Raw genomic sequence first — 24,000 nt, forward strand, 5'->3', positions numbered from 1 at the left:
AAGGTGTCCCACAAGCCAAGAAAGTGTCCCACAAGCCAAGAAAGTGTCCCACAAGCCAAGAAGGTGTCCCACAAGCCACGAAGGAGTCCCACAAGCCACAAAGGAGTCCCACAAGCCAAGAAGGTGTCCCACAAGCCAAGAAGGTGTCCAACAAGCCAAGACGGTGTCCCACCAGCCAAGAAGGTGTCCCACAAGCCATGAAGGTGTCCCACAAGCCAAGAAGGTGTCCCACCAGCCAAGAAGGTGTCCCACAAGCCAAGAAGGTGTCCCACAAGCCAAGAAAGTGTCCAACAAACCAAGAAAGTGTCCCACAAGCCAAGAAGGAGTCCCACAAGCCAAGAAGGTGTCCCACAAGCCAAGAAGGTGTCCCACCAGCCAAGAAGGTGTCCCACAAGCCAAGAAGGAGTCCCACAAGCCAAGAAGGTGTCCCACCAGCCAAGAAGGTGTCCCACCAGCCAAGAAGGTGTCCCACAAGCCAAGAAGGAGTCCCACAAGCCAAGAAGGTGTCCCACAAGCCAAGAAGGTGTCCCACCAGCCAAGAAGGTGTCCCACAAGCCAAGAAGGTGTCCCACCAGCCAAGAAGGTGTCCCACAAGCCAAGAAGGTGTCCCACAAGCCAAGAAGGTGTCCCACAAACCAAGAAAGTGTCTCACAAGCCAAGAAGGTGTCCCACAAGCCAAGAAGGTGTCCCACAAGCCAAGAAAGTGTCCAACAAACCAAGAAAGTGTCCCGTAAGCCAAGAAGGAGTCCCACAAGCCAAGAAGGTGTCCCACAAGCCAAGAAGGTGTCCCACCAGCCAAGAAGGTGTCCCACAAGCCAAGAAGGAGTCCCACAAGCCAAGAAGGTGTCCCACCAGCCAAAAAGTTGTCCCACCAGCAAAGAAGGTTTCCCACCAGCCAAGAAGGTGTCACACCAGCCAAAAAGTTGTCCTACCAGCAAAGAATGTGTCCCACCAGCCAAGAAGGTGTCCCACCAGCAAAGAAGGTGTCCCACCAGCCATGAAGGTGTCCCACAAGCCAAGAAGGTGTCCCACCAGCCAAAAAGTTGTCCCACCGGCATAGAAGGTGTCCCACCAGCCAAGAAGGAGTCCCACCAGCCAAGAAGGTCCCAGCCAAGAAGGTCCCACCAGCCAAGAAGTGTCCCACCAGCCAGAAGGGTGTCCCACCAGCCAAGAAGGTGTCCACCAGCCAAGAAGGAGTCCACCAGCCAAGAAGGTGTCCCATAAGCCAAGAAGGTGTCCCACCAGCCAAGAAGGTGTCCCACCAGCCAAGAAGGTGTCCCACCAGCCAAGAAGGAGTCCCACCAGCCAAGAAGGTGTCCCACCAGCCAAGAAGGTGTCCCACCAGCCAAGAAGGTATCCCACCAGCCAAGAAGGAGTCCCACCAGCCAAGAAGGTGTCCCACCAGCCAAGAAGGAGTCCCACCAGCCAAGAAGGTGTCCCACCAGCCAAGAAGGAGTCCCACCAGCCAAGAAGGTGTCCCATAAGCCAAGAAGGTGTCCCACCAGCCAAGAAGGTGTCCCACCAGCCAAGAAGGTGTCCCACCAGCCAAGAAGGAGTCCCACCAGCCAAGAAGGTGTCCCACCAGCCAAGAAGGTGTCCCACCAGCCAAGAAGGTGTCCCACCAGCCAAGAAGGAGTCCCACCAGCCAAGAAAGTGTCCCACCAGCCAAGAAGGTGTCCCACCAGCCAAGAAGGTGTCCCAGCAAATGCCCAGGTAAAAGGATAATTTGCCCCAGAGCACACCCCATGTTTGCTGCACATCTGGGAAATAAAACCAACCCAGACACACTGGGGGAGGGGACACTTCCTCCCTGTCAGGTGAGTGCAGAGCTGACACTTTATTTCCTATTTTTTTCATAGAATGTTAGGTTGAGGCCCCTTTACCCCACCCCCAATGCCCAGCATGGATACCCCATGGGTTCTGGGGGGCTGGAAAATGAGACAACCCATTACATGCCCCCCAATGTTCATTATAACGTTGCAACCAACAACCCCCAACAGAGGGTCATTACTGACACTTTAATGGCCACTCCCCCCTCATGCATATGGTAATGAGTAGATGTCCCAGCAGGGGTTAAAGGGCAATAGATCCAGTAAGTGCAGCTCATACCCGGGGCAAATGGGCAGAAGAGTGAAAATCGGACTATTCACACAGTCACATGGGTACCGGGAAATACACTCCCCCGTGCAAAGGAAGCAGAGACAGTCACACGGGTACCGGGAAATACACTCCCCCGTGCAAAGGAAGCAGAGACAGTCACATGGGTACCGGGAAATACACTCCCCTGTGCACAGGAAGCAGAGACAGTCACATGGGTACCAGGAAATACACTCCCCCGTGCACAGGAAGCAGAGACAGTCACATGGGTACCGGGAAATACACTCCCCCGTGCAAAGGAAGCAGAGACAGTCACATGGGTACCGGGAAATACACTCCCCCGTGCACAGGAAGCAGAGACAGTCACATGGGTACCAGGAAATACACTCCCCCGTGCAAAGGAAGCAGAGACAGTCACATGGGTACCAGGAAATACACTCCCCCGTGCAAAGGAAGCAGAGACAGTCACATGGGTACCAGGAAATACACTCCCCCCGTGCACAGGAAGCAGAGACAGTCACATGGGTACCGGGAAATACACTCCCCCGTGCAAAGGAAGCAGAGACAGTCACATGGGTACCGGGAAATACACTCCCCCGTGCAAAGGAAGCAGAGACAGTCACATGGGTACTGGGAAATACACTCCCCCCGTGCAAAGGAAGCAGAGACAGTCACACGGGTACTGGGAAATACACTCCCCCCGTGCAAAGGAAGCAGAGACAGTCACATGGGTACCAGGAAATACACTCCCCCGTGCAAAGGAAGCAGAGACAGTCACATGGGTACTGGGAAACACACTCCCCCCGTGCAAAGGAAGCAGAGACAGTCACACGGGTACCGGGAAATACACTCCCCGTGCAAAGGAAGCAGAGACAGTCACATGGGTACCAGGAAATACACTCCCCCGTGCAAAGGAAGCAGAGACAGTCACATGGGTACCGGGAAATACACTCCCCCGTGCAAAGGAAGCAGAGACAGTCACATGGGTTCCGGGAAATACACTCCCCCGTGCAAAGGAAGCAGAGACAGTCACATGGGTACCAGGAAATACACTCCCCCGTGCAAAGGAAGCAGAGACAGTCACACGGGTACCGGGAAATACACTCCCCCGTGCAAAGGAAGCAGAGACAATCACATGGGTACCAGGAAATACACTCCCCCGTGCAAAGGAAGCAGAGACAGTCACATGGGTACCGGGAAATACACTCCCCGTGCAAAGGAAGCAGAGACAGTCACATGGGTTCCGGGAAATACACTCCCCCGTGCAAAGGAAGCAGAGACAGTCACATGGGTACCAGGAAATACACTCCCCCGTGCAAAGGAAGCAGAGACAGTCACATGGGTACCAGGAAATACACTCCCCCGTGCAAAGGAAGCAGAGACAGTCACATGGGTACCAGGAAATACACTCCCCCGTGCAAAGGAAGCAGAGACAGTCACATGGGTACCGGGAAATACACTCCCCCCGTGCACAGGAAGCAGAGACAGTCACATGGGTACCAGGAAATACACTCCCCCGTGCAAAGGAAGCAGAGACAGTCACATGGGTACCAGGAAATACACTCCACCGTGCAAAGGAAGCAGAGACAGTCACATGGGTACCAGGAATACACTCCCCCGTGCCACAGGAAGCAGAGACAGTCACATGGGTACCGGAAATACACTCCCCCGTGCAAAGGAAGCAGAGACAGTCACATGGGTACCGGGAAATACACTCCCCCGTGCAAAGGAAGCAGAGACAGTCACATTGGGTACTGGGAAATACACTCCCCCCCGTGCAAAGGAAGCAGAGACAGTCCACACGGGTACTGGGAAATACACTCCCCCCGTGCAAAGGAAGCAGAGACAGTCACATGGGTACCAGGAAAATACACTCCCCCGTGCAAAGGAAGCAGAGACAGTCACATGGGTACTGGGAAACACACTCCCCCCGTGCAAAGGAAGCAGAGACAGTCACACGGGTACCGGGAATACACTCCCCCGTGCAAAGGAAGCAGAGACAGTCACATGGGTACCAGGAAATACACTCCCCCGTGCAAAGGAAGCAGAGACAGTCACATGGGTACCGGGAAATACACTCCCCCGTGCAAAGGAAGCAGAGGACAGTCACATGGGTTCCGGGAAATACACTCCCCCGTGCAAAGGAAGCAGAGACAGTCACATGGGTACCAGGAAATACACTCCCCCGTGCAAAGGAAGCAGAGACAGTCACACGGGTACCGGGAAATACACTCCCCCGTGCAAAGGAAGCAGAGACAATTGTGACCAAAAACCCTTATACTGGCCCCATGTTTAGCCAGTGCATGATCTAGCCAAGATGGTGGCAGCCCATTGTTCTGTTTTCCCGCCGAAAGGGTTTTAAACAAAGAAGCTCCCAGAAGTCCCCTCCAGAGGAGCTGGGCAAGTCCCTCCTAGGTTAAACCCCTCCCCTAATGATGCTGCAGGGGACCCTGCCAATTGGAGCTGCTAGGGTTGGGTTAAGCAGAAGCAGGGTCAGCCTCCTAACCAATCAATCGAGGGGGTGTGGAAAAGAGGGGAGGTACCAGCAGCAGGGTAGAAAAACCCAGAGGTTGTGGGTGGAGAAGGAGCTTTTGTTGATCTGGGTGTAACCTCGCTACGGCAGGACACCCTCCCCTGCGGTTCCTTAGGATCCATCCTAGCTCAGGCAGGAAGATTCCCTCCAACTGGATTACCCTAACCCCTGTGGAAGGACTGTTTGCCCTGGAACCAAGGTAGTGTGTTTCTGTGGAACTACCCAAAAAGGAACTTTGTTTATTCCCATTGGAACTGCCTGGGGAGGCTACCCAGGTAATTGTGACTGTCTGGGTGGGACACCTTTGTATATTGGGGGTTGGGCTGGGAGACTCGGCCTTTGTTCCCTGGAGACTGTGCAGAGGGGGGTTGCCCTGAAGACTCCCTGTAGGAGGATTGATGTGACTGGGACTTGTGGACCTTCCATGCGTATTGCCCTTTCCCTGTTTATCTACGTTTGGTTGTAATAAACCCCTGTGAAACAACCCCTGTGGAACGTGTGGTATTTCCCTGATTGTGCTAGCGGCTCATACGTCATACGTTGTGTGACATTTCTGGTGGCAGCAGTGGGATATGGATGCTAGCACATCAGGGAACTACTTGGACCTTACAGCTCATGAGCTCTCTGAGCTCCGGCTACCCACGCTGCAACGGCTCTGCCACCGGTGGGGTATTGACCCAGAGGGGAAGCGGAGACACGAGCTGATGGAGCTACTCACTCCCCATGCTCAGCCTACCCAAGAAGGCGACACCCAGGGGGACCCGGAGACTCCTGAGGGGGGAGAAGAGATGTGTAACTTGCATCAAGATGCAGCGGGGGGAGGTGAGGACAGCACTCTCACTATGTTCCATAAACACTTAGCTGCCATTGGCCCAGGCCTGTCCCCAGCAGAACGGCTAGAGGTATGGCGCCTAACTTTGCAGGCCAATCAGCCTGGGCCCTTGAGCTCTGGGCCTGCTGTGGGGTCACCCAATGCTCAGCGGCGAGTGGTGAAATTGACTCATGCTGCTTTCCCCACATTTGATGAATCTAAGCAGAGCATAGACGGTTTCCTTCGCTCCTTTGAAGGTTTGTGTGAGGACCACCGAGTCCCTCAGGAGGAGTGGGTGCTTATACTGGCGGGTAAGCTCACAGGCAAAGCTAATGAAGTTTATCAGGAAATCCCATATCCTCAGAGGGCGAAGTATGGGGAAGTACGGCGGATACTTTTAGCCAGCTATTCCATTACGCCGGATTCCTACCGGAGAACATTCCGTAGCCTGGTTAAAATCCCTCAAGATACCTACCAGAACTTTGGTGGGAAACTACAAAGGGCATTTCGCCACTGGATATGTGGCAACAAGACCCACACTCTGGAAGACTTATGCCAGCTTATCCTTAAGGAACAATTCCTTGAACGATGCCCCACTGAGGTACGGGAGTGGGTAAGTGACCGCAAGCCAGGCACCCTAGATGAGGCCACCCAGCTAGCGGATGAGTATATTGAGAACCGCTCCCAGGCCCGCCCCCTTACCCTTGCTTCAGGTACTATGGTCAACACCCGTGGTCTGGACCGCCCCCAGCCTCCGCGGTTGAACCATTTACCTAATCGCACCCTCTCAGCACCTACTCGCGCAGCCACACCCCGGACCTGTTTCCGTTGTGGATCTCTGGCCCATTTATCTCCAGCCTGCCCTTTAAATCTACGTCCTGCCCCGCCAGGGCCCACAGGGAGGCTCTCTGCACCTCGGCAGGTCGCTGCTGTCTCTTCACCAGGACCCAATATTCGTCAGCAGGTTATCCAGACAGTACGGCAGCTTACCACAGACCCAGCGGTTGCCCCTCCCAGGCCAAGAGAGGATGTAATAGAGGAATATGTTGTCTTGGGGATGGGCTGGGACAACAGTGGACAGCCCAGAAAACATGTACTTCCTGTCAGGATCAATGGTAGGCAGGTGGAGGGGTTCTTAGACTCAGGATCATTTATTACCCTAGTGGAGCCCCATATTGTCTCTGCAGATGCAGTGATTCCTGGCAAAACTGCCCGCATTGTTCTGGCTGGGGGGCACAAACAGGATATTCCCATAGCCCAGGTCACCTTGGATCTAGGACACGGACCGTTTACCCATCGAGTTGGCATACTGCGACAACTGCCTGCTGAGATCCTCCTGGGCAATGATGTGGGCCATATTGAATGCAGCCTCTCCCGAAATACTAATGAAGCCAACGCTGTCTCCATGGATGCGCCACAAGGGGTAAGAGAACCTGCAGATGACTGTGACAGTCCCCCTACCCCTGACTTGCTCCACCCCACTACCTTTAGGGAAGCTCAGCACACTGACCCTACCTTAGAATGTATACGAATTAAGGCAGGGAAACCCCCAAATGAGCGAGGGGAACAGATTGTTTGGGAGCGGGGGCTACTCTATAGGATTGTGAAGGGGAACCCCAACCAGCCATGGAAGTGTTCCCGACAACTTATAGTACCCCTGAGTTACCGGGCTCAGCTTCTTCACATGGCCCATGAGATCCCTTTAGCTGGACACCAGGGGGTTACCCGTACTCGACACCGATTGACCCAAAATTTTTACTGGCCTGGCATCTCACAGGAGGTGACGAGGTACTGCCGCACATGTGACAGCTGTCAGAGGACTGGCAGGGCCAATGATAAGCCCAAGTTTCCCCTCTGCCCCTTGCCCATCATCAGTGAGCCCTTCCAACGGGTGGCAGTTGATCTTATTGGGCCCCTTAGCCGGCCAAGCCGTTCTGGAAAACAGTATATCCTCACTGTAATGGATTATGCCACCCGGTACCCAGAAGCTGTAGCATTGCGTAAAATTGATGCCCCCACAGTGGCTGATGCCCTTATCCAGATTTTCAGCCGGGTGGGCTTTCCTAGTGAAATATTGTCAGACCAGGGACCCCAGTTCACATCCCAACTACTGCAATGCCTGTGGCAGCGTTGTGGGGTCCGGGCGATCCACTCATCCCCATACCACCCCCAAACAAATGGACTTTGTGAGAGATTTAATGGGACACTAAAGACCATGTTACAGACATTTGTGGAATCTGGCGAGAAGGACTGGGAGCGTTATTTGCCCCATTTGCTATTTGCCTATCGAGAAGTTCCCCAAGAGTCCACAGGATTCTCTCCCTTTGAACTGTTGTATGGTCGAAGGGTCCGAGGCCCCTTAGATTTACTATGTGAATATTGGGAAGGGGCCCCACAATCACAAGAGGTCCCCATAATCCCCTATGTATTAAAGTTCCGCCAGCGTCTGGAACAAATGACCAGCCTGGCACATGATCACCTCTCCGCAGCTCAGCAAAGACAGAAAGTGTGGTATGACCGCAAGGCCAGGGAACGCAGGTTTATGGAAGGAGACAAGGTGCTTCTCCTAGTACCCACACGTCATGACAAGCTCCAGGCTGCATGGGAAGGACCCTATGTGGTCACTCATAAGCTTCATGATACAACCTATGTGGTAACTGCCCCTGAGGACCCATCTCACTATAAGACTGTCCACATAAATATGATGAAGCCTTATCACATCAGAGAGGACATTGTTAGTGCCATATGCAGTGCACCAGTTGAAGGTACTGATGATCCTCCAATCCCCAACCTTATTGAGGAGGCCACTTCAGCCAGGGGAATAGATGCAGTTACCATAAGTGACCACCTTCACCTATCTCAACAAGACCAACTTCGTAAAATTTTACGTTCCTATTCTCCCATGTTTTCGGCGAACCCAGGGCGCACCCACTGGGCTGAACATAAAGTTGATACAGGAACTCAGTTACCTATACGTAGCCCTGCTTACCGAGTGGCCGAAGCAGTTCGGCCAGAGATGAAAAGTCAGATAGATGAGATGTTGGCCTTTGGGGTTATTACTCCCTCCCATAGCCCATGGGCTTCACCTGTGGTGCTGGTGCCCAAGAAAGATGGTAGTACCCGATTCTGTGTGGACTATAGACGACTTAATGATGTGACCACCACTGATGCTTACCCAATGCCCAGGGTAGATGAGCTCTTAGACCGGCTGGGAAATGCAAAATATTTGACTACCCTTGATCTCAGCCGCGGTTACTGGCAGATTCCCCTTGCCCCTAGTGCCCAGGAAAAGTCAGCCTTCCTCACCCCCTTTGGTTTATATCAATTTACGGTAATGCCCTTTGGTATGAGAAACGCGCCCGCAACTTTCCAACGCCTGGTGAACAGGCTGCTGGAGGGAATGCAGGACTTTGCTCAGGCCTATCTGGATGACATAGCTGTCTTTAGCCAGACTTGGGAGGAGCATCTCCAGCACCTCCAGCGAGTTTTTGCTCAAATTCAGGATGCTGGGCTTACCCTTAAGCCAGAAAAGTGCCACTTAGCCATGGCCGAGGTACAATACTTGGGACATAGAGTTGGGGGTGGGCAGCTTCGCCCTGATCCTGCTAAAGTTGAGGCAATTTGTCAGTGGCCTATACCCAAAACTCAAAAACAGGTATTAGCCTTCTTAGGAACTTCAGGTTATTATCGGAAATTTATCCCTAACTATAGTACTGTTGCCAAACCCTTGACAGATCTGACAAGTCGCCAACGTTCTCGAACCATTGTGTGGACCCCAGAATGTGAGTCAGCCATGAACGCTCTAAAGCAAGCTCTGGCTAGTTCCCCTGTGCTGGCGGCCCCAGATTTCTCCCGGCGCTTCATTTTGCAGACTGATGCTTCCAATTTTGGCCTTGGAGCAGTACTTTCCCAAGTTAATACCTATGGTGAGGAGCACCCCGTTGCCTACCTGAGCAGAAAACTGTTACCCCGAGAGGCTGCCTATGCCACCATTGAAAAGGAGTGCCTGGCAATTGTATGGGCTTTACAGAAACTGCAGCCCTATCTGTATGGCAGAGAATTCACTGTTGTGACAGATCACAACCCCCTCAGTTGGTTACAGAGGGTCTCAGGAGACAATGGGAAACTTCTAAGATGGAGCCTCCTGCTTCAACAGTATAACTTCACCATTCAACACCGAAAGGGAAAAGAGCATCACAATGCAGATGGACTCTCACGCCAGGAGGACTAACTGACCAGCGGTGGTTCCTGAGGCCCTCCCTAATAAAGGGGAGCCCCAGGGAAACCACCTGCGCCAGGGGGGAGAAGTGTGACCAAAAACCCTTATACTGGCCCCATGTTTAGCCAGTGCATGATCTAGCCAAGATGGTGGCAGCCCATTGTTCTGTTTTCCCGCCGAAAGGGTTTTAAACAAAGAAGCTCCCAGAAGTCCCCTCCAGAGGAGCTGGGCAAGTCCCTCCTAGGTTAAACCCCTCCCCTAATGATGCTGCAGGGGACCCTGCCAATTGGAGCTGCTAGGGTTGGGTTAAGCAGAAGCAGGGTCAGCCTCCTAACCAATCAATCCGAGGGGGTGTGGAAAAGAGGGGAGGTACCAGCAGCAGGGTAGAAAACCCAGAGGTTGTGGGTGGAGAAGGAGCTTTTTGTTGATCTGGGTGTAACCTCGCTACGGCAGGACACCCTCCCCTGCGGTTCCTTAGGATCCATCCTAGCTCAGGCAGGAAGATTCCCTCCAACTGGATTACCCTAACCCCTGTGGAAGGACTGTTTGCCCTGGAACCAAGGTAGTGTGTTTCTGTGGAACTACCCAAAAAGGAACTTTGTTTATTCCCATTGGAACTGCCTGGGGAGGCTACCCAGGTAATTGTGACTGTCTGGGTGGGACACCTTTGTATATTGGGGGTTGGGCTGGGAGACTCGGCCTTTGTTCCCTGGAGACTGTGCAGAGGGGGGTTGCCCTGAAGACTCCCTGTAGGAGGATTGATGTGACTGGGACTTGTGGACCTTCCATGCGTATTGCCCTTTCCCTGTTTATCTACGTTTGGTTGTAATAAACCCCTGTGAAACAACCCCTGTGGAACGTGTGGTATTTCCCTGATTGTGCTAGCGGCTCATACGTCATACGTTGTGTGACAACAATCACATGGGTACCAGGAAATACACTCCCCCGTGCAAAGGAAGCAGAGACAGTCACATGGGTACCGGGAAATACACTCCCCCGTGCAAAGGAAGCAGAGACAGTCACATGGGTTCCGGGAAATACACTCCCCCGTGCAAAGGAAGCAGAGACAGTCACATGGGTACCAGGAAATACACTCCCCCGTGCAAAGGAAGCAGAGACAGTCACATGGGTACCAGGAAATACACTCCCCCGTGCAAAGGAAGCAGAGACAGTCACATGGGTACCAGGAAATACACTCCCCCGTGCAAAGGAAGCAGAGACAGTCACATGGGTACCAGGAAATACACTCCCCCGTGCAAAGGAAGCAGAGACAGTCACATGGGTACCAGGAAATACACTCCCCCGTGCAAAGGAAGCAGAGACAGTCACATGGGTACCGGGAAATACACTCTCCCGTGCAAAGGAAGCAGAGACAGTCACATGGGTACCGGGAAATACACTCCCCCGTGCAAAGGAAGCAGAGACAGTCACATGGGTACTGGGAAATACACTCCCCCGTGCAAAGGAAGCAGAGACAGTCACATGGGTACCAGGAAATACGTTCCCCCGTGCAAAGGAAGCAGAGACAGTCACATGGGTACCAGGAAATACACTCCCCCGTGCACAGGAAGCAGAGACAGTCACATGGGTTCCAGGAAATACACTCCCCCGTGCAAAGGAAGCAGAGACAGTCACATGGGTTCCAGGAAATACACTCCCCTGTGCACAGGAAGCAGAGACAGTCACATGGGTACCGGGAAATACACTCCCCCGTGCAAAGGAGCAGAGACAATCACATGGGTACCAGGAAATACACTCCCCCGTGCAAAGGAAGCAGAGACAGTCACACGGGTACCAGGAAATACACTCCCCCGTGCAAAGGGAGCAGAGACAGTCACATGGGTACCGGGAAATACACTCCCCCGTGCAAAGGGAGCAGAGACAGTCACATGGGTACCAGGAAATACACTCTCCCGTGCACAGGAAGCAGAGACAGTCACATGGGTACCGGGAAATACACTCCCCCGTGCACAGGAAGCAGAGACAGTCACACGGGTACCAGGAAAAACGTTCCCCCGTGCAAAGGAAGCAGAGACAGTCACATGGGTACCAGGAAATACGTTCCCCCGTGCAAAGGAAGCAGAGACAGTCACATGGGTACCAGGAAATACACTCCCCCGTGCACAGGAAGCAGAGACAGTCACATGGGTTCCAGGAAATACACTCCCCCGTGCAAAGGAAGCAGAGACAGTCACATGGGTTCCAGGAAATACACTCCCCTGTGCACAGGAAGCAGAGACAGTCACATGGGTACCGGGAAATACACTCCCCCGTGCAAAGGAAGCAGAGACAGTCACATGGGTACTGGGAAATACACTCCCCCGTGCAAAGGAAGCAGAGACAGTCACATGGGTACTGGGAAATACACTCCCCCGTGCAAAGGAAGCAGAGACAGTCACATGGGTACCAGGAAATACGTTCCCCCGTGCAAAGGAAGCAGAGACAGTCACATGGGTACCAGGAAATACACTCCCCCGTGCACAGGAAGCAGAGACAGTCACATGGGTACCGGGAAATACACTCCCCCGTGCAAAGGAAGCAGAGACAGTCACACGGGTACCGGGAAATACACTCCCCCGTGCAAAGGAAGCAGAGACAGTCACACGGGTACCAGGAAATACACTCCCCCGTGCAAAGGAAGCAGAGACAGTCACATGGGTACCAGGAAATACGTTCCCCCGTGCAAAGGAAGCAGAGACAGTCACATGGGTTCCAGGAAATACACTCCCCCATAGCTACACATAATATTGCTGGTATTTCCCTGCACATAAGGGGATTATTTCTGACATCCCAGTAAGAGAACAAGCAGAGCGCTGGGCTCGGAGCCTCTCTGGGTACAAAGCGCGGGGGGGGTTGGAGACGCAGCGAATGTACAAGGACTGCTAATTAGCTTAATCTCGAGGCCCCTTTTCAGATTTCCTATTCACAGCTATAAAGGCCGGGGATATATTTAAGCCTCAGTGTGTAATTACTGTGACATCATAAGGGCCTCGAGTTTCAGCAGAGTCATGGGACCGGGGGGGGGGGGAAGGAGAAGGGGCCGAAACCTCCCAAAGTCATTGGGGAAAGCTGCAAGAACGGCATTGCTTTATGGTATCTCTCTGTACAGGCTATGGGCAAACTTAGGGGGCTGTTCCTGCTGAATTGTGCTTAGTACAGGGGAATCCCTATGTGCCATAGTTTTATGGTATCTCTCTGTACAGGCTATGGGCAAACTTAGGGGGCTGTTCCTGCTGAATTGTGCTTAGTACAGGGGAATCCCTATGTGCCATAGTTTTATGGTATCTCTCTGTACAGGCTATGGGCAAACTTAGGGGGCTGTTCCTGCTGAATTGTGCTTAGTACAGGGGAATCCCTATGTGCCATAGTTTTATGGTATCTCTCTGTACAGGCTATGGGCAAACTTAGGGGGCTGTTCCTGCTGAATTGTGCTTAGTACAGGGGAATCCCTATGTGCCATAGTTTTATGGTATCTCTCTGTACAGGCTATGGGCAAACTTAGGGGGCTGTTCCTGCTGAATTGTGCTTAGTACAGGGGAATCCCTATGTGCCATAGTTTTATGGTATCTCTCTGTACAGGCTATGGGCAAACTTAGGGGGCTGTTCCTGCTGAATTGTGCTTAGTACAGGCTGTTTTACTGATCAGGGAAACTAATTGAATTCTAATGCCCTTGACTATTGTTTATATGAACAACTTTTGCTGAGTCATGTGACTAAGCGCTGATTATAAGTGAATATTTTACATGTTATCACTTCCTGTGCTGCCCCCTCCGACTTATGATGTTGTCACGGCTCCCAAGGGCCCCATGTTGGGGGTTCAGTCGTGTTACCCGTGTCCCTGATATCGCTGTTTATTTGAACCAGTTCCTCCAATAACATCATTAAACTTGTTTTGTTTCCTGGATCTGTTAGTAAATAGAACCCGAGATTGGGTCCAGCGGGAACAGCCGATTCCTCAGATAAGAACCTCGTTGGCTCGGCGTTGGCATCGGAATCTTATCAGATTTATAAAGCAGTTGGACTGGAAGGAGGGGAACCTGCCTGAGGAGCCATAAACCTTTCACCTGTCGGCGGTGGGAGCAGTCGGTTCCTGCTGAATCAGCCCGATCCGCTCCCAGTAACTCCCAGTAACTCCCAGGTCACTCAACTCTTGTTGACAAAGGTTTGTGGGCTGAAAGCAATTACAGAGCTGAGTGCGTGTCCTTTACTGTTGTTTTCCTTCTCCCCGAGCAGCCGGGCCAATGGCTCTTGTATAATAACCGGGGCCCGAGGTTCTGGCACCGACCAACTGCACTTCAGCCTGAAAGGGCCCGGCCTTTGTCTCCTGCCCCCGTCTGTTTGTTTCCATGTTTCCTCCACATTCACCAGCGGATTATCCCCTTGATGTGGGCACAATGGGCCCCAGTTTGGGATCCGCACCGGGTCGGGCTTTTATTTCTGCAACAAGAGAGAATTAAGGGATTTGGGGCAAAGTTATTATTATTCTCTGTCATTTCTATGGCACCAACATATTATACATTCCCTCCCCAGTGGAGCTTGCACTCTAAAGTCACACACTCACCCCAAATCCCCCCCTAACTGGCCTCAGGCTGGGCCCCCTTAGCCCATAACAAGGTTACAGATATATAGAAACATTGGGGTAACAGTCACCCCGCTATAGTTCCAGGGGTACCCAGGGCACAAATAAGCACTCACCCCAAATCCCCCCCTAACTGGCCTTCAGGCTGGGCCCCCTTAGCCCATAACAAGGTTACAGATATATAGAAACATTGGGGTAACCGTCACCCCGCTATAGTTCCAGGGGTACCCAGGGCACAAATAAGCACTCACCCCAAATCCCCCCCTAACTGGCCTTCAGGCTGGGCCCCCTTAGCCCATAACAAGGTTACAGATATAAAGAAACATTGGGGTAACAGTCACCCTGCTATAGTTCCAGGGGTACCCAGGGCACAAATAAGCACTCACCCCAAATCCCCCCTAACTGGCCTTCAGGCTGGGCCCCCTTAGCCCATAACAAGGTTACAGATATATAGAAACATTGGGGTAACAGTCACCCCGCTATAGTTCCAGGGGTACCCAGGGCACAAATAAGCACTCACCCCAAATCCCCCCCTAACTGGCCTTCAGGCTGGGCCCCCTTAGCCCATAACAAGGTTACAGATATATAGAAACATTGGGGTAACAGTCACCCTGCTATAGTTCCAGGGGTACCCAGGGCACAAATAAGCACTCACCCCAAATCCCCCCCTAACTGGCCTTCAGGCTGGGCCCCCTTAGCCCATAACAAGGTTACAGATATATAGAAACATTGGGGGTAACAGTCACCCCGCTATAGTTCCAGGGGTACCCAGGGCACAAATAAGCACTCACCCCAAATCCCCCCCTAACTGGCCTTCAGGCTGGGCCCCCTTAGCCCATAACAAGGTTACAGATATATAGAAACATTGGGGTAACAGTCACCCCGCTATAGTTCCAGGGGTACCCAGGGCACAAATAAGCACTCACCCCAAATCCCCCCCTAACTGGCCTTCAGGCTGGGCCCCCTTAGCCCATAACAAGGTTACAGATATATAGAAACAAGTGTCCCACTGGGAACTGGGGCCCCTGGGAGATGCACTTATTGCAGTGGTTTTGTTTGCTCTGTTCCTGCGGAGCTTTCTTCTCCCTCCCGCTATGCAGAGATACAGGGAATCAGATGCTGCAATGCTGTATATGTGGAATCCCTGCCATAAAGCGAGACGGAGCTGCTGTTTGTTTCCAGAAATGAAGTTGAGGCTGTTGGATGTGCAACATGAATCAGCCCCCAGGGATGGGCCAATAGGGGCCCTTAGTTTCATTCTGGATAGAGTCAGGACAGTAAGACACATGGCAGCTCCAGCTCCTCAGACATATGTGTTTCTATGGAGACTGGCATGTTCCCGGATACTTCCCTAGTTATACAGAGAGATGGGCTGGGGCTGAATTGCAGGTGGGTCGTCACTCAGAATCAAAGGGAAAGAACCTAGCGAGGGATCCAGCGGATCTTTTCAGTGATCAGACTCCGCCTCCTGGTGGGACAAAGAGGAGAAGCACGGGAAGGCAGTGAAATGTTCCGAACCATTGTGTTTGCTTCATTCCTGCAGCCTTATTGGCTATTCAAGGCCAGCCAATCAGAATTGGGAGCACCCTATTTTAAGGAGACAAATAGAATAAGTGACACCCCCCAATCCATTAGGCAATAATGATCATTATCTGTAACAATGGCCCCTTTATTGGGGCTCCCTATAGATCCTCTCAGGTCCCTGTCTGGGTTTCATATGGGGGGTGGGCGTGTCCTAACGGTCCCTGTAGGAGGGGGAGAGCCAATCACAGCCCTGCACTCACTCAAGCACAGACAGGCTTCAGTTCCCTATCAGGTCAGCCTAGCTGCTGATTGGTTCCTATCTGACCCTAATCTACACAGAACATGAGATAAAAGAGTTAAATGCACTGTATAGATTAGGGGTGCTGTGTAGATCATTGCTCAGATTGGGGGCGGGGTATAGGTGGATTGGGGGCGGGGTATATGTGGATCTGGGCGGGGTATAGGCAGAGTGGGGGCGGAGTATAGGTGGATTGGGGCGGGGTATAGGTGGATCGGGGCGGGGTATGGGCAGATCAGGAGCAATAAGTGAGTATCTCTAGGGAAACGTTAAGATATTTGGGGATTATACATTTACTGCCATTTCTATTGCCCCTGCACTCGTACAGATACACAGGGAGAGGCAGCAATATGGCAGCTCCCACAGAATCATGGGGGCAGGGTCAGTAATGGCGGGGCAGTGTGTATAGTAAGGCAAGATGGTATGAGGGGTAGGGGCAGTAATGGCAGGGCAGTGTGTATAGTAAGGCAAGATGGTATGAGGGGTAGGGGCAGTAATGGCGGGGCAGTGTGTATAGTAAGGCAAGATGGTATGAGGGGCAGGGGCAGTAATGGCGGGGCAGTGTGTATAGTAAGGCAAGATGGTATGAGGGGCAGGGGCAGTAATGGCGGGGCAGTGTGTATAGTAAGGCAAGATGGTATGAGGGGTAGGGGCAGTAATGGCGGGGCAGTGTGTATAGTAAGGCAAGATGGTATGAGGGGCAGGGGCAGTAATGGCGGGGCAGTGTGTATAGTAAGGCAAGATGGTATGAGGGGCAGGGGCAGTAATGGCGGGGCAGTGTGTATAGTAAGGCAAGATGGTATGAGGGGCAGGGGCAGTAATGGCGGGGCAGTGTGTATAGTCAGGAGGAGGAATAAAGGGCAGACTTGGCCTTGGTACAAACACGCCAGGTATGAGGGGACAGATCCGATAAGCCTGAGGCCAATGGGAGATAAAGATCTTATCAGTCGGGGCCACTTGGAAAGCTCCTTTATTTAATCTCAGGCTGAAGTGTCGGCATTGGGGGAAGTGCCCTCCTGTCTCTCCTGCCCAGTCCCACTCCTGAACCCACCCCTGCACCCACTCCTGCACCCACCCCTGCACCCACTCCTGCACCCACTCCTGCACCCACCCCTGCACCCACCCCTGCACCCACTCCTGCACCCACCCCTGCACCCACTCCTGCACCCACCCCTGCACCCACTCCTGCACCCACCCCTGCACCCACTCCTGCACCCACCCCTGCACCCACTCCTGCACCCACCCCTGCACCCACCCCTGCACCCACCCCTGCACCCACCCCTGCACCCACCCCTGCACCCACCCCTGCACCCACTCCTGCACCCACTCCTGCACCCACCCCTGCACCCACCCCTGCACCCACGCCTTCACCCACCCCTGCACCCAGCCCTTCACCCACCCTTGCACCCACCCCTGCACCCACCCTTGCACCCACCCCTGCACCCACCCTTGCACCCAACCCTGCACCCACCCTTGCACCCACCATTGCACCCACCCTTGCACCCACCATTGCACCCACCCTTGCACCCACCCCTGCACCCACCCCTGCACCCACCCTTGAACCCACCCTTGAACCCAGTGAGTGATTCATTGGGGGTGGGGAGGAAAGGGGATCTCACCATCAGCATAGGAAGGGGTTCCTTACTGTAAGGGCAGTCAGGTTATGGGATTCCCTACCCAGAGAGGGGGAATGAGTGATACATTGGGGGTGGGAGGAAAGGGGATCTCACCATCAGCATAGGAAGGGGTTCCTTACTGTAAGGGCAGTCAGGTTATGGGGTTCCCTACCCAGAGAGGGGGAATGAGTGATACATTGGGGGTGGGAGGAAAGGGGATCTCACCATCAGCATAGGAAGGGGTTCCTTACTGTAAGGGCAGACAGGTTATGGAATTCCCTACCCAGAGAGGGGGAATGAGTGATACATTGGGGGTGGGGAGGAAAGGAGATCTCACCATCAGCATAGGAAGGGGTTCCTTACTGGAAGGGCAGACAGGTTATGGAATTCCCTACCCAGAGAGGGGGAATGAGTGATACATTGGGGGTGGGGAGGAAAGGGGATCTCACCATCAGCATAGGAAGGGGTCCCTTACTGTAAGGGCAGTCAGGTTATGGGGTTCCCTACCCAGAGAGGGGGAATGAGTGATACATTGGGGGTGGGGAGGAAAGGAGATCTCACCATCAGCATAGGAAGGGGTTCCTTACTGTAAGGGCAGTCAGGTTATGGGGTTCCCTGTGCCATGTGGGGCAGATGACAGGCAAACAGGTTAAATTTCTGTAGGTCCCCGGGGACATAGGGTTTGGGGGCAATAAATGGGGTGCCTGTAGGGTTAGCGCACTACTGGGCAGGGAGATGAGGTGTGATGTCACTGGGCGGGGCATGATGTGGGTACGATGTGGGTATGATGTGGGTACGATGTGGGTATGATGTGGGTACAATGTGGGTATGATGTGGGTATAATGTGGGTATGATGTGGGTATAATGTGAGTATGATGTGGGTATGATGTGGGTACAATGTGGGTATAATGTGGGTATGATGTGGGTATAATGTGGGTATGATGTGGGTACAATGTGGGTATAATGTGGGTATGATGTGGGTATAATGTGGGTATGATGTGGGTACAATGTGAGTATGATGTGGGTATGATGTGGGTATAATGTGGGTATGATGTGGGTACAATGTGGGTATAATGTGGGTATGATGTGGGTATAATGTGGGTATGATGTGGGTATAATGTGGGTATGATGTGGGTACTGTGACCAAAAAACCCTTATACTGGCCCCATGTTTAGCCAGTGCATGATCTAGCCAAGATGGCGGCAGCCCATTGTTCTGTTTTCCCGCCGAAAGGGTTTTAAACAAAGAAGCTCCCAGAAGTCCCCTCCAGAGGAGCTGGGCATGTCCCTCCTAGGTTAAACCCCTCCCCTAATGATGCTGCAGGGGACCCTGCCAATTGGAGCTGCTAGGGTTGGGTTAAGCAGAAGCAGGGTCAGCCTCCTAACCAATCAATCCTAGGGGGTGTGGAAAAGAGGGGAGGTACCAGCAGCAGGGTAGAAAACCCAGAGGTTGTGGGTGGAGAAGGAGCTTTTGGTTCATCTGGGTGTAACCTCGCTACGGCAGGACACCCTCCCCTGCGGTTCCTTGGGATCCATCCTAGCTCAGGCAGGAAGATTCCCTCCAACTGGATTACCCTAACCCCTGTGGAAGGACTGTTTGCCCCTGGAACCAAGGTAGTGTGTTTCTGTGGAACTCCCCAAAAAGGAACTTTGTTTATTCCCATTGGAACTGCCTGGGGAGGCTACCCAGGTAATTGTGGGGTGTCTGGGTGGGACACCTTTGTGTATTGGGGGTTGGGCTGGGAGACTCGGCCTTTGTTCCCTGGAGACTGGGCAGAGGGGGTTTGCCCTGAAGACTCCCTGTAGGAGGATTGATGTGATTGGGACTTGTGGACCTTCCATGCGTATTGCCCTTTCCCTGTTTATCTACGTTTGGTTGTAATAAACCCCTGGGAAACAACCCCTGTGGCACGTGTGGTATTTCCCTGATTGTGCTAGCGGCTCATACGTCATACGTTGTGTGACATTTCTGGTGGCAGTGGTGCGGATATGGATGCTAGCACATCAGGGAACTACTTGGACCTTACAGCTCATGAGCTCTCTGAGCTCCGGCTACCCACGCTGCAACGGCTCTGCCACCGGTGGGGTATTGACCCAGAGGGGAAGCGGAGACACGAGCTGATGGAGCTACTCACTCCCCATGCTCAGCCTACCCAAGAAGGCGACACCCAGGGGGACCCGGAGACTCCTGAGGGGGGAGAAGAGATGTCTAACTTGCATCAAGATGCAGCGGAGGGAGGTGAGGACAGCACTCTCACTATGTTCCATAAACACTTAGCTGCTATTGGCCCAGGCCTGTCCCCAGCAGAACGGCTAGAGGTATGGCGCCTAACTTTGCAGGCCAATCAGCCTGGGCCCTTGAGCTCTGGGCCTGCTGTGGGGTCACCCAATGCTCAGCGGCGAGTGGTGAAATTGACTCATGCTGCTTTCCCCACATTTGATGAATCTAAGCAGAGCATAGACGGTTTCCTTCGCTCCTTTGAAGGTTTGTGTGAGGACCACCGAGTCCCTCAGGAGGAGTGGGTGCTTATACTGGCGGGTAAGCTCACAGGCAAAGCTAATGAAGTTTATCAGGAAATCCCTTATCCTCAGAGGGCGAATTATGGGGAAGTACGGCGGATACTTTTAGCCAGCTATTCCATTACGCCGGATTCCTACCGGAGAACATTCCGTAGCCTGGTTAAAATCCCTCAAGATACCTACCAGAACTTTGGTGGGAAACTACAAAGGGCATTTCGCCACTGGATACGCGGCAACAAGACCCACACTCTGGAAGACTTATGCCAGCTTATCCTTAAGGAACAATTCCTTGAACGATGCCCCACTGAGGTACGGGAGTGGGTAAGTGACCGCAAGCCAGGCACCCTAGATGAGGCCACCCAGCTAGCGGATGAGTATATTGAGAACCGCTCCCAGGCCCGCCCCCTTACCCTTGCTTCAGGTACTATGGTCAACACCCGTGGTCTGGACCGCCCCCAGCCTCCGCGGTTAAACCATTTACCTAATCGCACCCTCTCAGCACCTACTCGCGCAGCCACACCCCGGACCTGTTTCCGTTGTGGATCTCTGGCCCATTTATCTCCAGCCTGCCCTTTAAATCTACGTCCTGCCCCGCCAGGGCCCACAGGGAGGCTCTCTGCACCTTGGCAGGTCGCTGCTGTCTCTTCACCAGGACCCAATATTCGTCAGCAAGTTATCCAGACAGTACGGCAGCTTACCACAGACCCAGCGGTTGCCCCTCCCAGGCCAAGAGAGGATGTAATAGAGGAATATGTTGTCTTGGGGATGGGCTGGGACAACAGTGGACAGCCCAGAAAACATGTACTTCCTGTCAGGATCAATGGTAGGCAGGTGGAGGGGTTCTTAGACTCAGGATCATTTATTACCCTAGTGGAGCCCCATATTGTCTCTGCAGATGCAGTGATTCCTGGCAAAACTGCCCGCATTGTTCTGGCTGGGGGGCACAAACAAGATATTCCCATAGCCCAGGTCACCTTGGATCTAGGACACGGACCGTTTACTCATCGAGTTGGCATACTGCGACAACTGCCTGCTGAGATCCTCCTGGGCAATGATGTGGGCCATATTGAATGCAGCCTCTCCCGAGATACTAATGAAGTCAACGCTGTCTCCATGGATGCGCCACAAGGGGTAAGAGAACCTGCAGCTGACTGTGACAGTCCCCCTACCCCTGACTTGCTCCACCCCACTACCTTTAGGGAAGCTCAGCACACTGACCCTACCTTAGAATGTATACGAATTAAGGCAGGGAAACCCCCAAATGAGCGAGGGGAACAGATTGTTTGGGAGCGGGTGCTACTCTATAGGATTGTGAAGGGGAACCCCAACCAGCCATGGAAGTGTTCCCGACAACTTATAGTACCCCTGAGTTATCGGGCTCAGCTTCTTCACATGGCCCATGAGATCCCTTTAGCTGGACACCAGGGGGTTACCCGTACTCGACACCGATTGACCCAAAATTTTACTGGCCTGGCATCTCACAGGAGGTGACGCGGTACTGCCGCACATGTGACAGCTGTCAGAGGACTGGCAGGGCCAATGATAAGCCCAAGTTTCCCCTCTGCCCCTTGCCCATCATCAGTGAGCCCTTCCAACGGGTGGCAGTTGATCTTATTGGGCCCCTTAGCCGGCCAAGCCGTTCTGGAAAACAGTATATCCTCACTGTAATGGATTATGCCACCCGGTACCCAGAAGCTGTAGCATTGCGTAAAATTGATGCCCCCACAGTGGCTGATGCCCTTATCCAGATTTTCAGCCGGGTGGGCTTTCCTAGTGAAATATTGTCAGACCAGGGACCCCAGTTCACATCCCAACTACTGCAATGCCTGTGGCAGCGTTGTGGGGTCCGGGCGATCCACTCATCCCCATACCACCCCCAAACAAATGGTCTTTGTGAGAGATTTAATGGGACACTAAAGACCATGTTACGGACATTTGTGGAATCTGGCGAGAAGGACTGGGAGCGTTATTTGCCCCATTTGCTATTTGCCTATCGAGAAGTTCCCCAAGAGTCCACAGGATTCTCTCCCTTTGAACTGTTGTATGGTCGAAGGGTCCGAGGCCCCTTAGATTTACTATGTGAATATTGGGAAGGGGCCCCACAATCACAAGAAGTCCCCATAATCCCCTATGTATTAAAGTTTCGCCAGCGTCTGGAACAAATGACCAGCCTGGCACATGATCACCTCTCCGCAGCTCAGCAAAGGCAGAAAGTGTGGTATGACCGCAAGGCCAGGGAACGCAGGTTTATGGAAGGAGACAAGGTGCTTCTCCTAGTACCCACACGTCATGACAAGCTCCAGGCTGCATGGGAAGGACCCTATGTGGTCACTCATAAGCTTCATGATACAACCTATGTGGTAACTCCCCCTGAGGACCCATCTCACTATAAGACTGTCCACATAAATATGATGAAGCCTTATCACATCAGAGAGGACATTGTTAGTGCCATATGCAGTGCACCAGTTGAAGGTACTGATGATCCTCCACTCCCCAACCTTATTGAGGAGGCCACTCCAGCCAGGGGAATAGACGCAGTTACCATAAGTGACCACCTTCACCTATCTCAACAAGACCAACTTCGTAAAATTTTACATTCCTATTCTCCCATGTTTTCGGCGAACCCAGGGCGCACCCACTGGGCTGAACATAAAGTTGATACAGGAACTCAGTTACCTATACGTAGCCCTGCTTACCGAGTGGCCGAAGCAGTTCGGCCAGAGATGAAAAGTCAGATAGATGAGATGTTGGCCTTTGGGGTTATTACTCCCTCCCATAGCCCATGGGCTTCACCTGTGGTGCTGGTGCCCAAGAAAGATGGTAGTACCCGATTCTGTGTGGACTATAGACGACTTAATGATGTGACCACCACTGATGCTTACCCAATGCCCAGGGTAGATGAGCTCTTAGACCGGCTGGGAAATGCAAAATATTTGACTACCCTTGATCTCAGCCGCGGTTACTGGCAGATTCCCCTTGCCCCTAGTGCCCAGGAAAAGTCAGCCTTCCTCACCCCCTTTGGTTTATATCAATTTACGGTAATGCCCTTTGGTATGAGAAACGCGCCCGCAACTTTCCAACGCCTGGTGAACAGGCTGCTGGAGGGAATGCAGGACTTTGCTCAGGCCTATCTGGATGACATAGCTGTCTTTAGCCAGACTTGGGAGGAGCATCTCCAGCACCTCCAGCGAGTTTTTGCTCAAATTCAGGATGCTGGGCTTACCCTTAAGCCAGAAAAGTGCCACTTAGCCATGGCCGAGGTACAATACTTGGGACATAGAGTTGGGGGTGGACAGCTTCGCCCTGATCCTGCTAAAGTTGAGGCAATTTGTCAGTGGCCTATACCCAAAACTCAAAAACAGGTATTAGCCTTCTTAGGAACTTCAGGTTATTATCGGAAATTTATCCCTAACTATAGTACTGTTGCCAAACCCTTGACAGATCTGACAAGTCGCCAACGTTCTCGAACCATTGTGTGGCCCCCAGAATGTGAGTCAGCCATGAACGCTCTAAAGCAAGCTCTGGCTAGTTCCCCTGTGCTGGCGGCCCCAGATTTCTCCCGGCGCTTCATTTTGCAGACTGATGCTTCCAATTTTGGCCTTGGAGCAGTACTTTCCCAAGTTAATACCTATGGTGAGGAGCACCCCGTTGCCTACCTGAGCAGGAAACTGTTACCCCGAGAGGCTGCCTATGCCACCATTGAAAAGGAGTGCCTGGCAATTGTATGGGCTTTACAGAAACTGCAGCCCTATCTGTATGGCAGAGAATTCACTGTTGTGACAGATCACAACCCCCTCAGTTGGT

The 24,000-nt window shown here is 52.9% G+C and overlaps 2 protein-coding genes across 2 annotated transcripts; both read left to right on the forward strand.

The window, feature by feature from the left end:
- Positions 1-5,124: 5,124 nt before the first annotated feature.
- LOC116410930 lies at positions 5,125-9,264 on the forward strand. Its single transcript, XM_031902590.1, has 2 exons — positions 5,125-6,864; positions 9,176-9,264. Exons 1-2 carry the CDS (start codon positions 5,203-5,205, stop codon positions 9,179-9,181), a joined length of 1,668 nt encoding a protein of 555 aa, XP_031758450.1. The 5' UTR covers positions 5,125-5,202; the 3' UTR covers positions 9,182-9,264.
- A 10,304-nt stretch (positions 9,265-19,568) lies between these two features.
- LOC116410926 lies at positions 19,569-23,722 on the forward strand. The gene is made up of 2 exons (XM_031902573.1): positions 19,569-21,327; positions 23,638-23,722. Exons 1-2 carry the CDS (start codon positions 19,666-19,668, stop codon positions 23,641-23,643), a joined length of 1,668 nt encoding a protein of 555 aa, XP_031758433.1. The 5' UTR covers positions 19,569-19,665; the 3' UTR covers positions 23,644-23,722.
- The last annotated feature ends 278 nt before the right edge of the window (positions 23,723-24,000 follow it).

This window comes from Xenopus tropicalis, chromosome 5 (assembly GCF_000004195.4).
Source record: "Xenopus tropicalis strain Nigerian chromosome 5, UCB_Xtro_10.0, whole genome shotgun sequence".
In the NCBI taxonomy this organism is placed as follows: Eukaryota; Metazoa; Chordata; class Amphibia; order Anura; family Pipidae; genus Xenopus; species Xenopus tropicalis.

Excerpts from the sequence above, each read along its gene's own strand:
- LOC116410930 (XM_031902590.1), top strand. The coding sequence starts at position 5,203 with ATGGATGCTAGCACATCAGGGAACTACTTGGACCTTACAGCTCATGAG.
- LOC116410926 (XM_031902573.1), top strand. The coding sequence starts at position 19,666 with ATGGATGCTAGCACATCAGGGAACTACTTGGACCTTACAGCTCATGAG.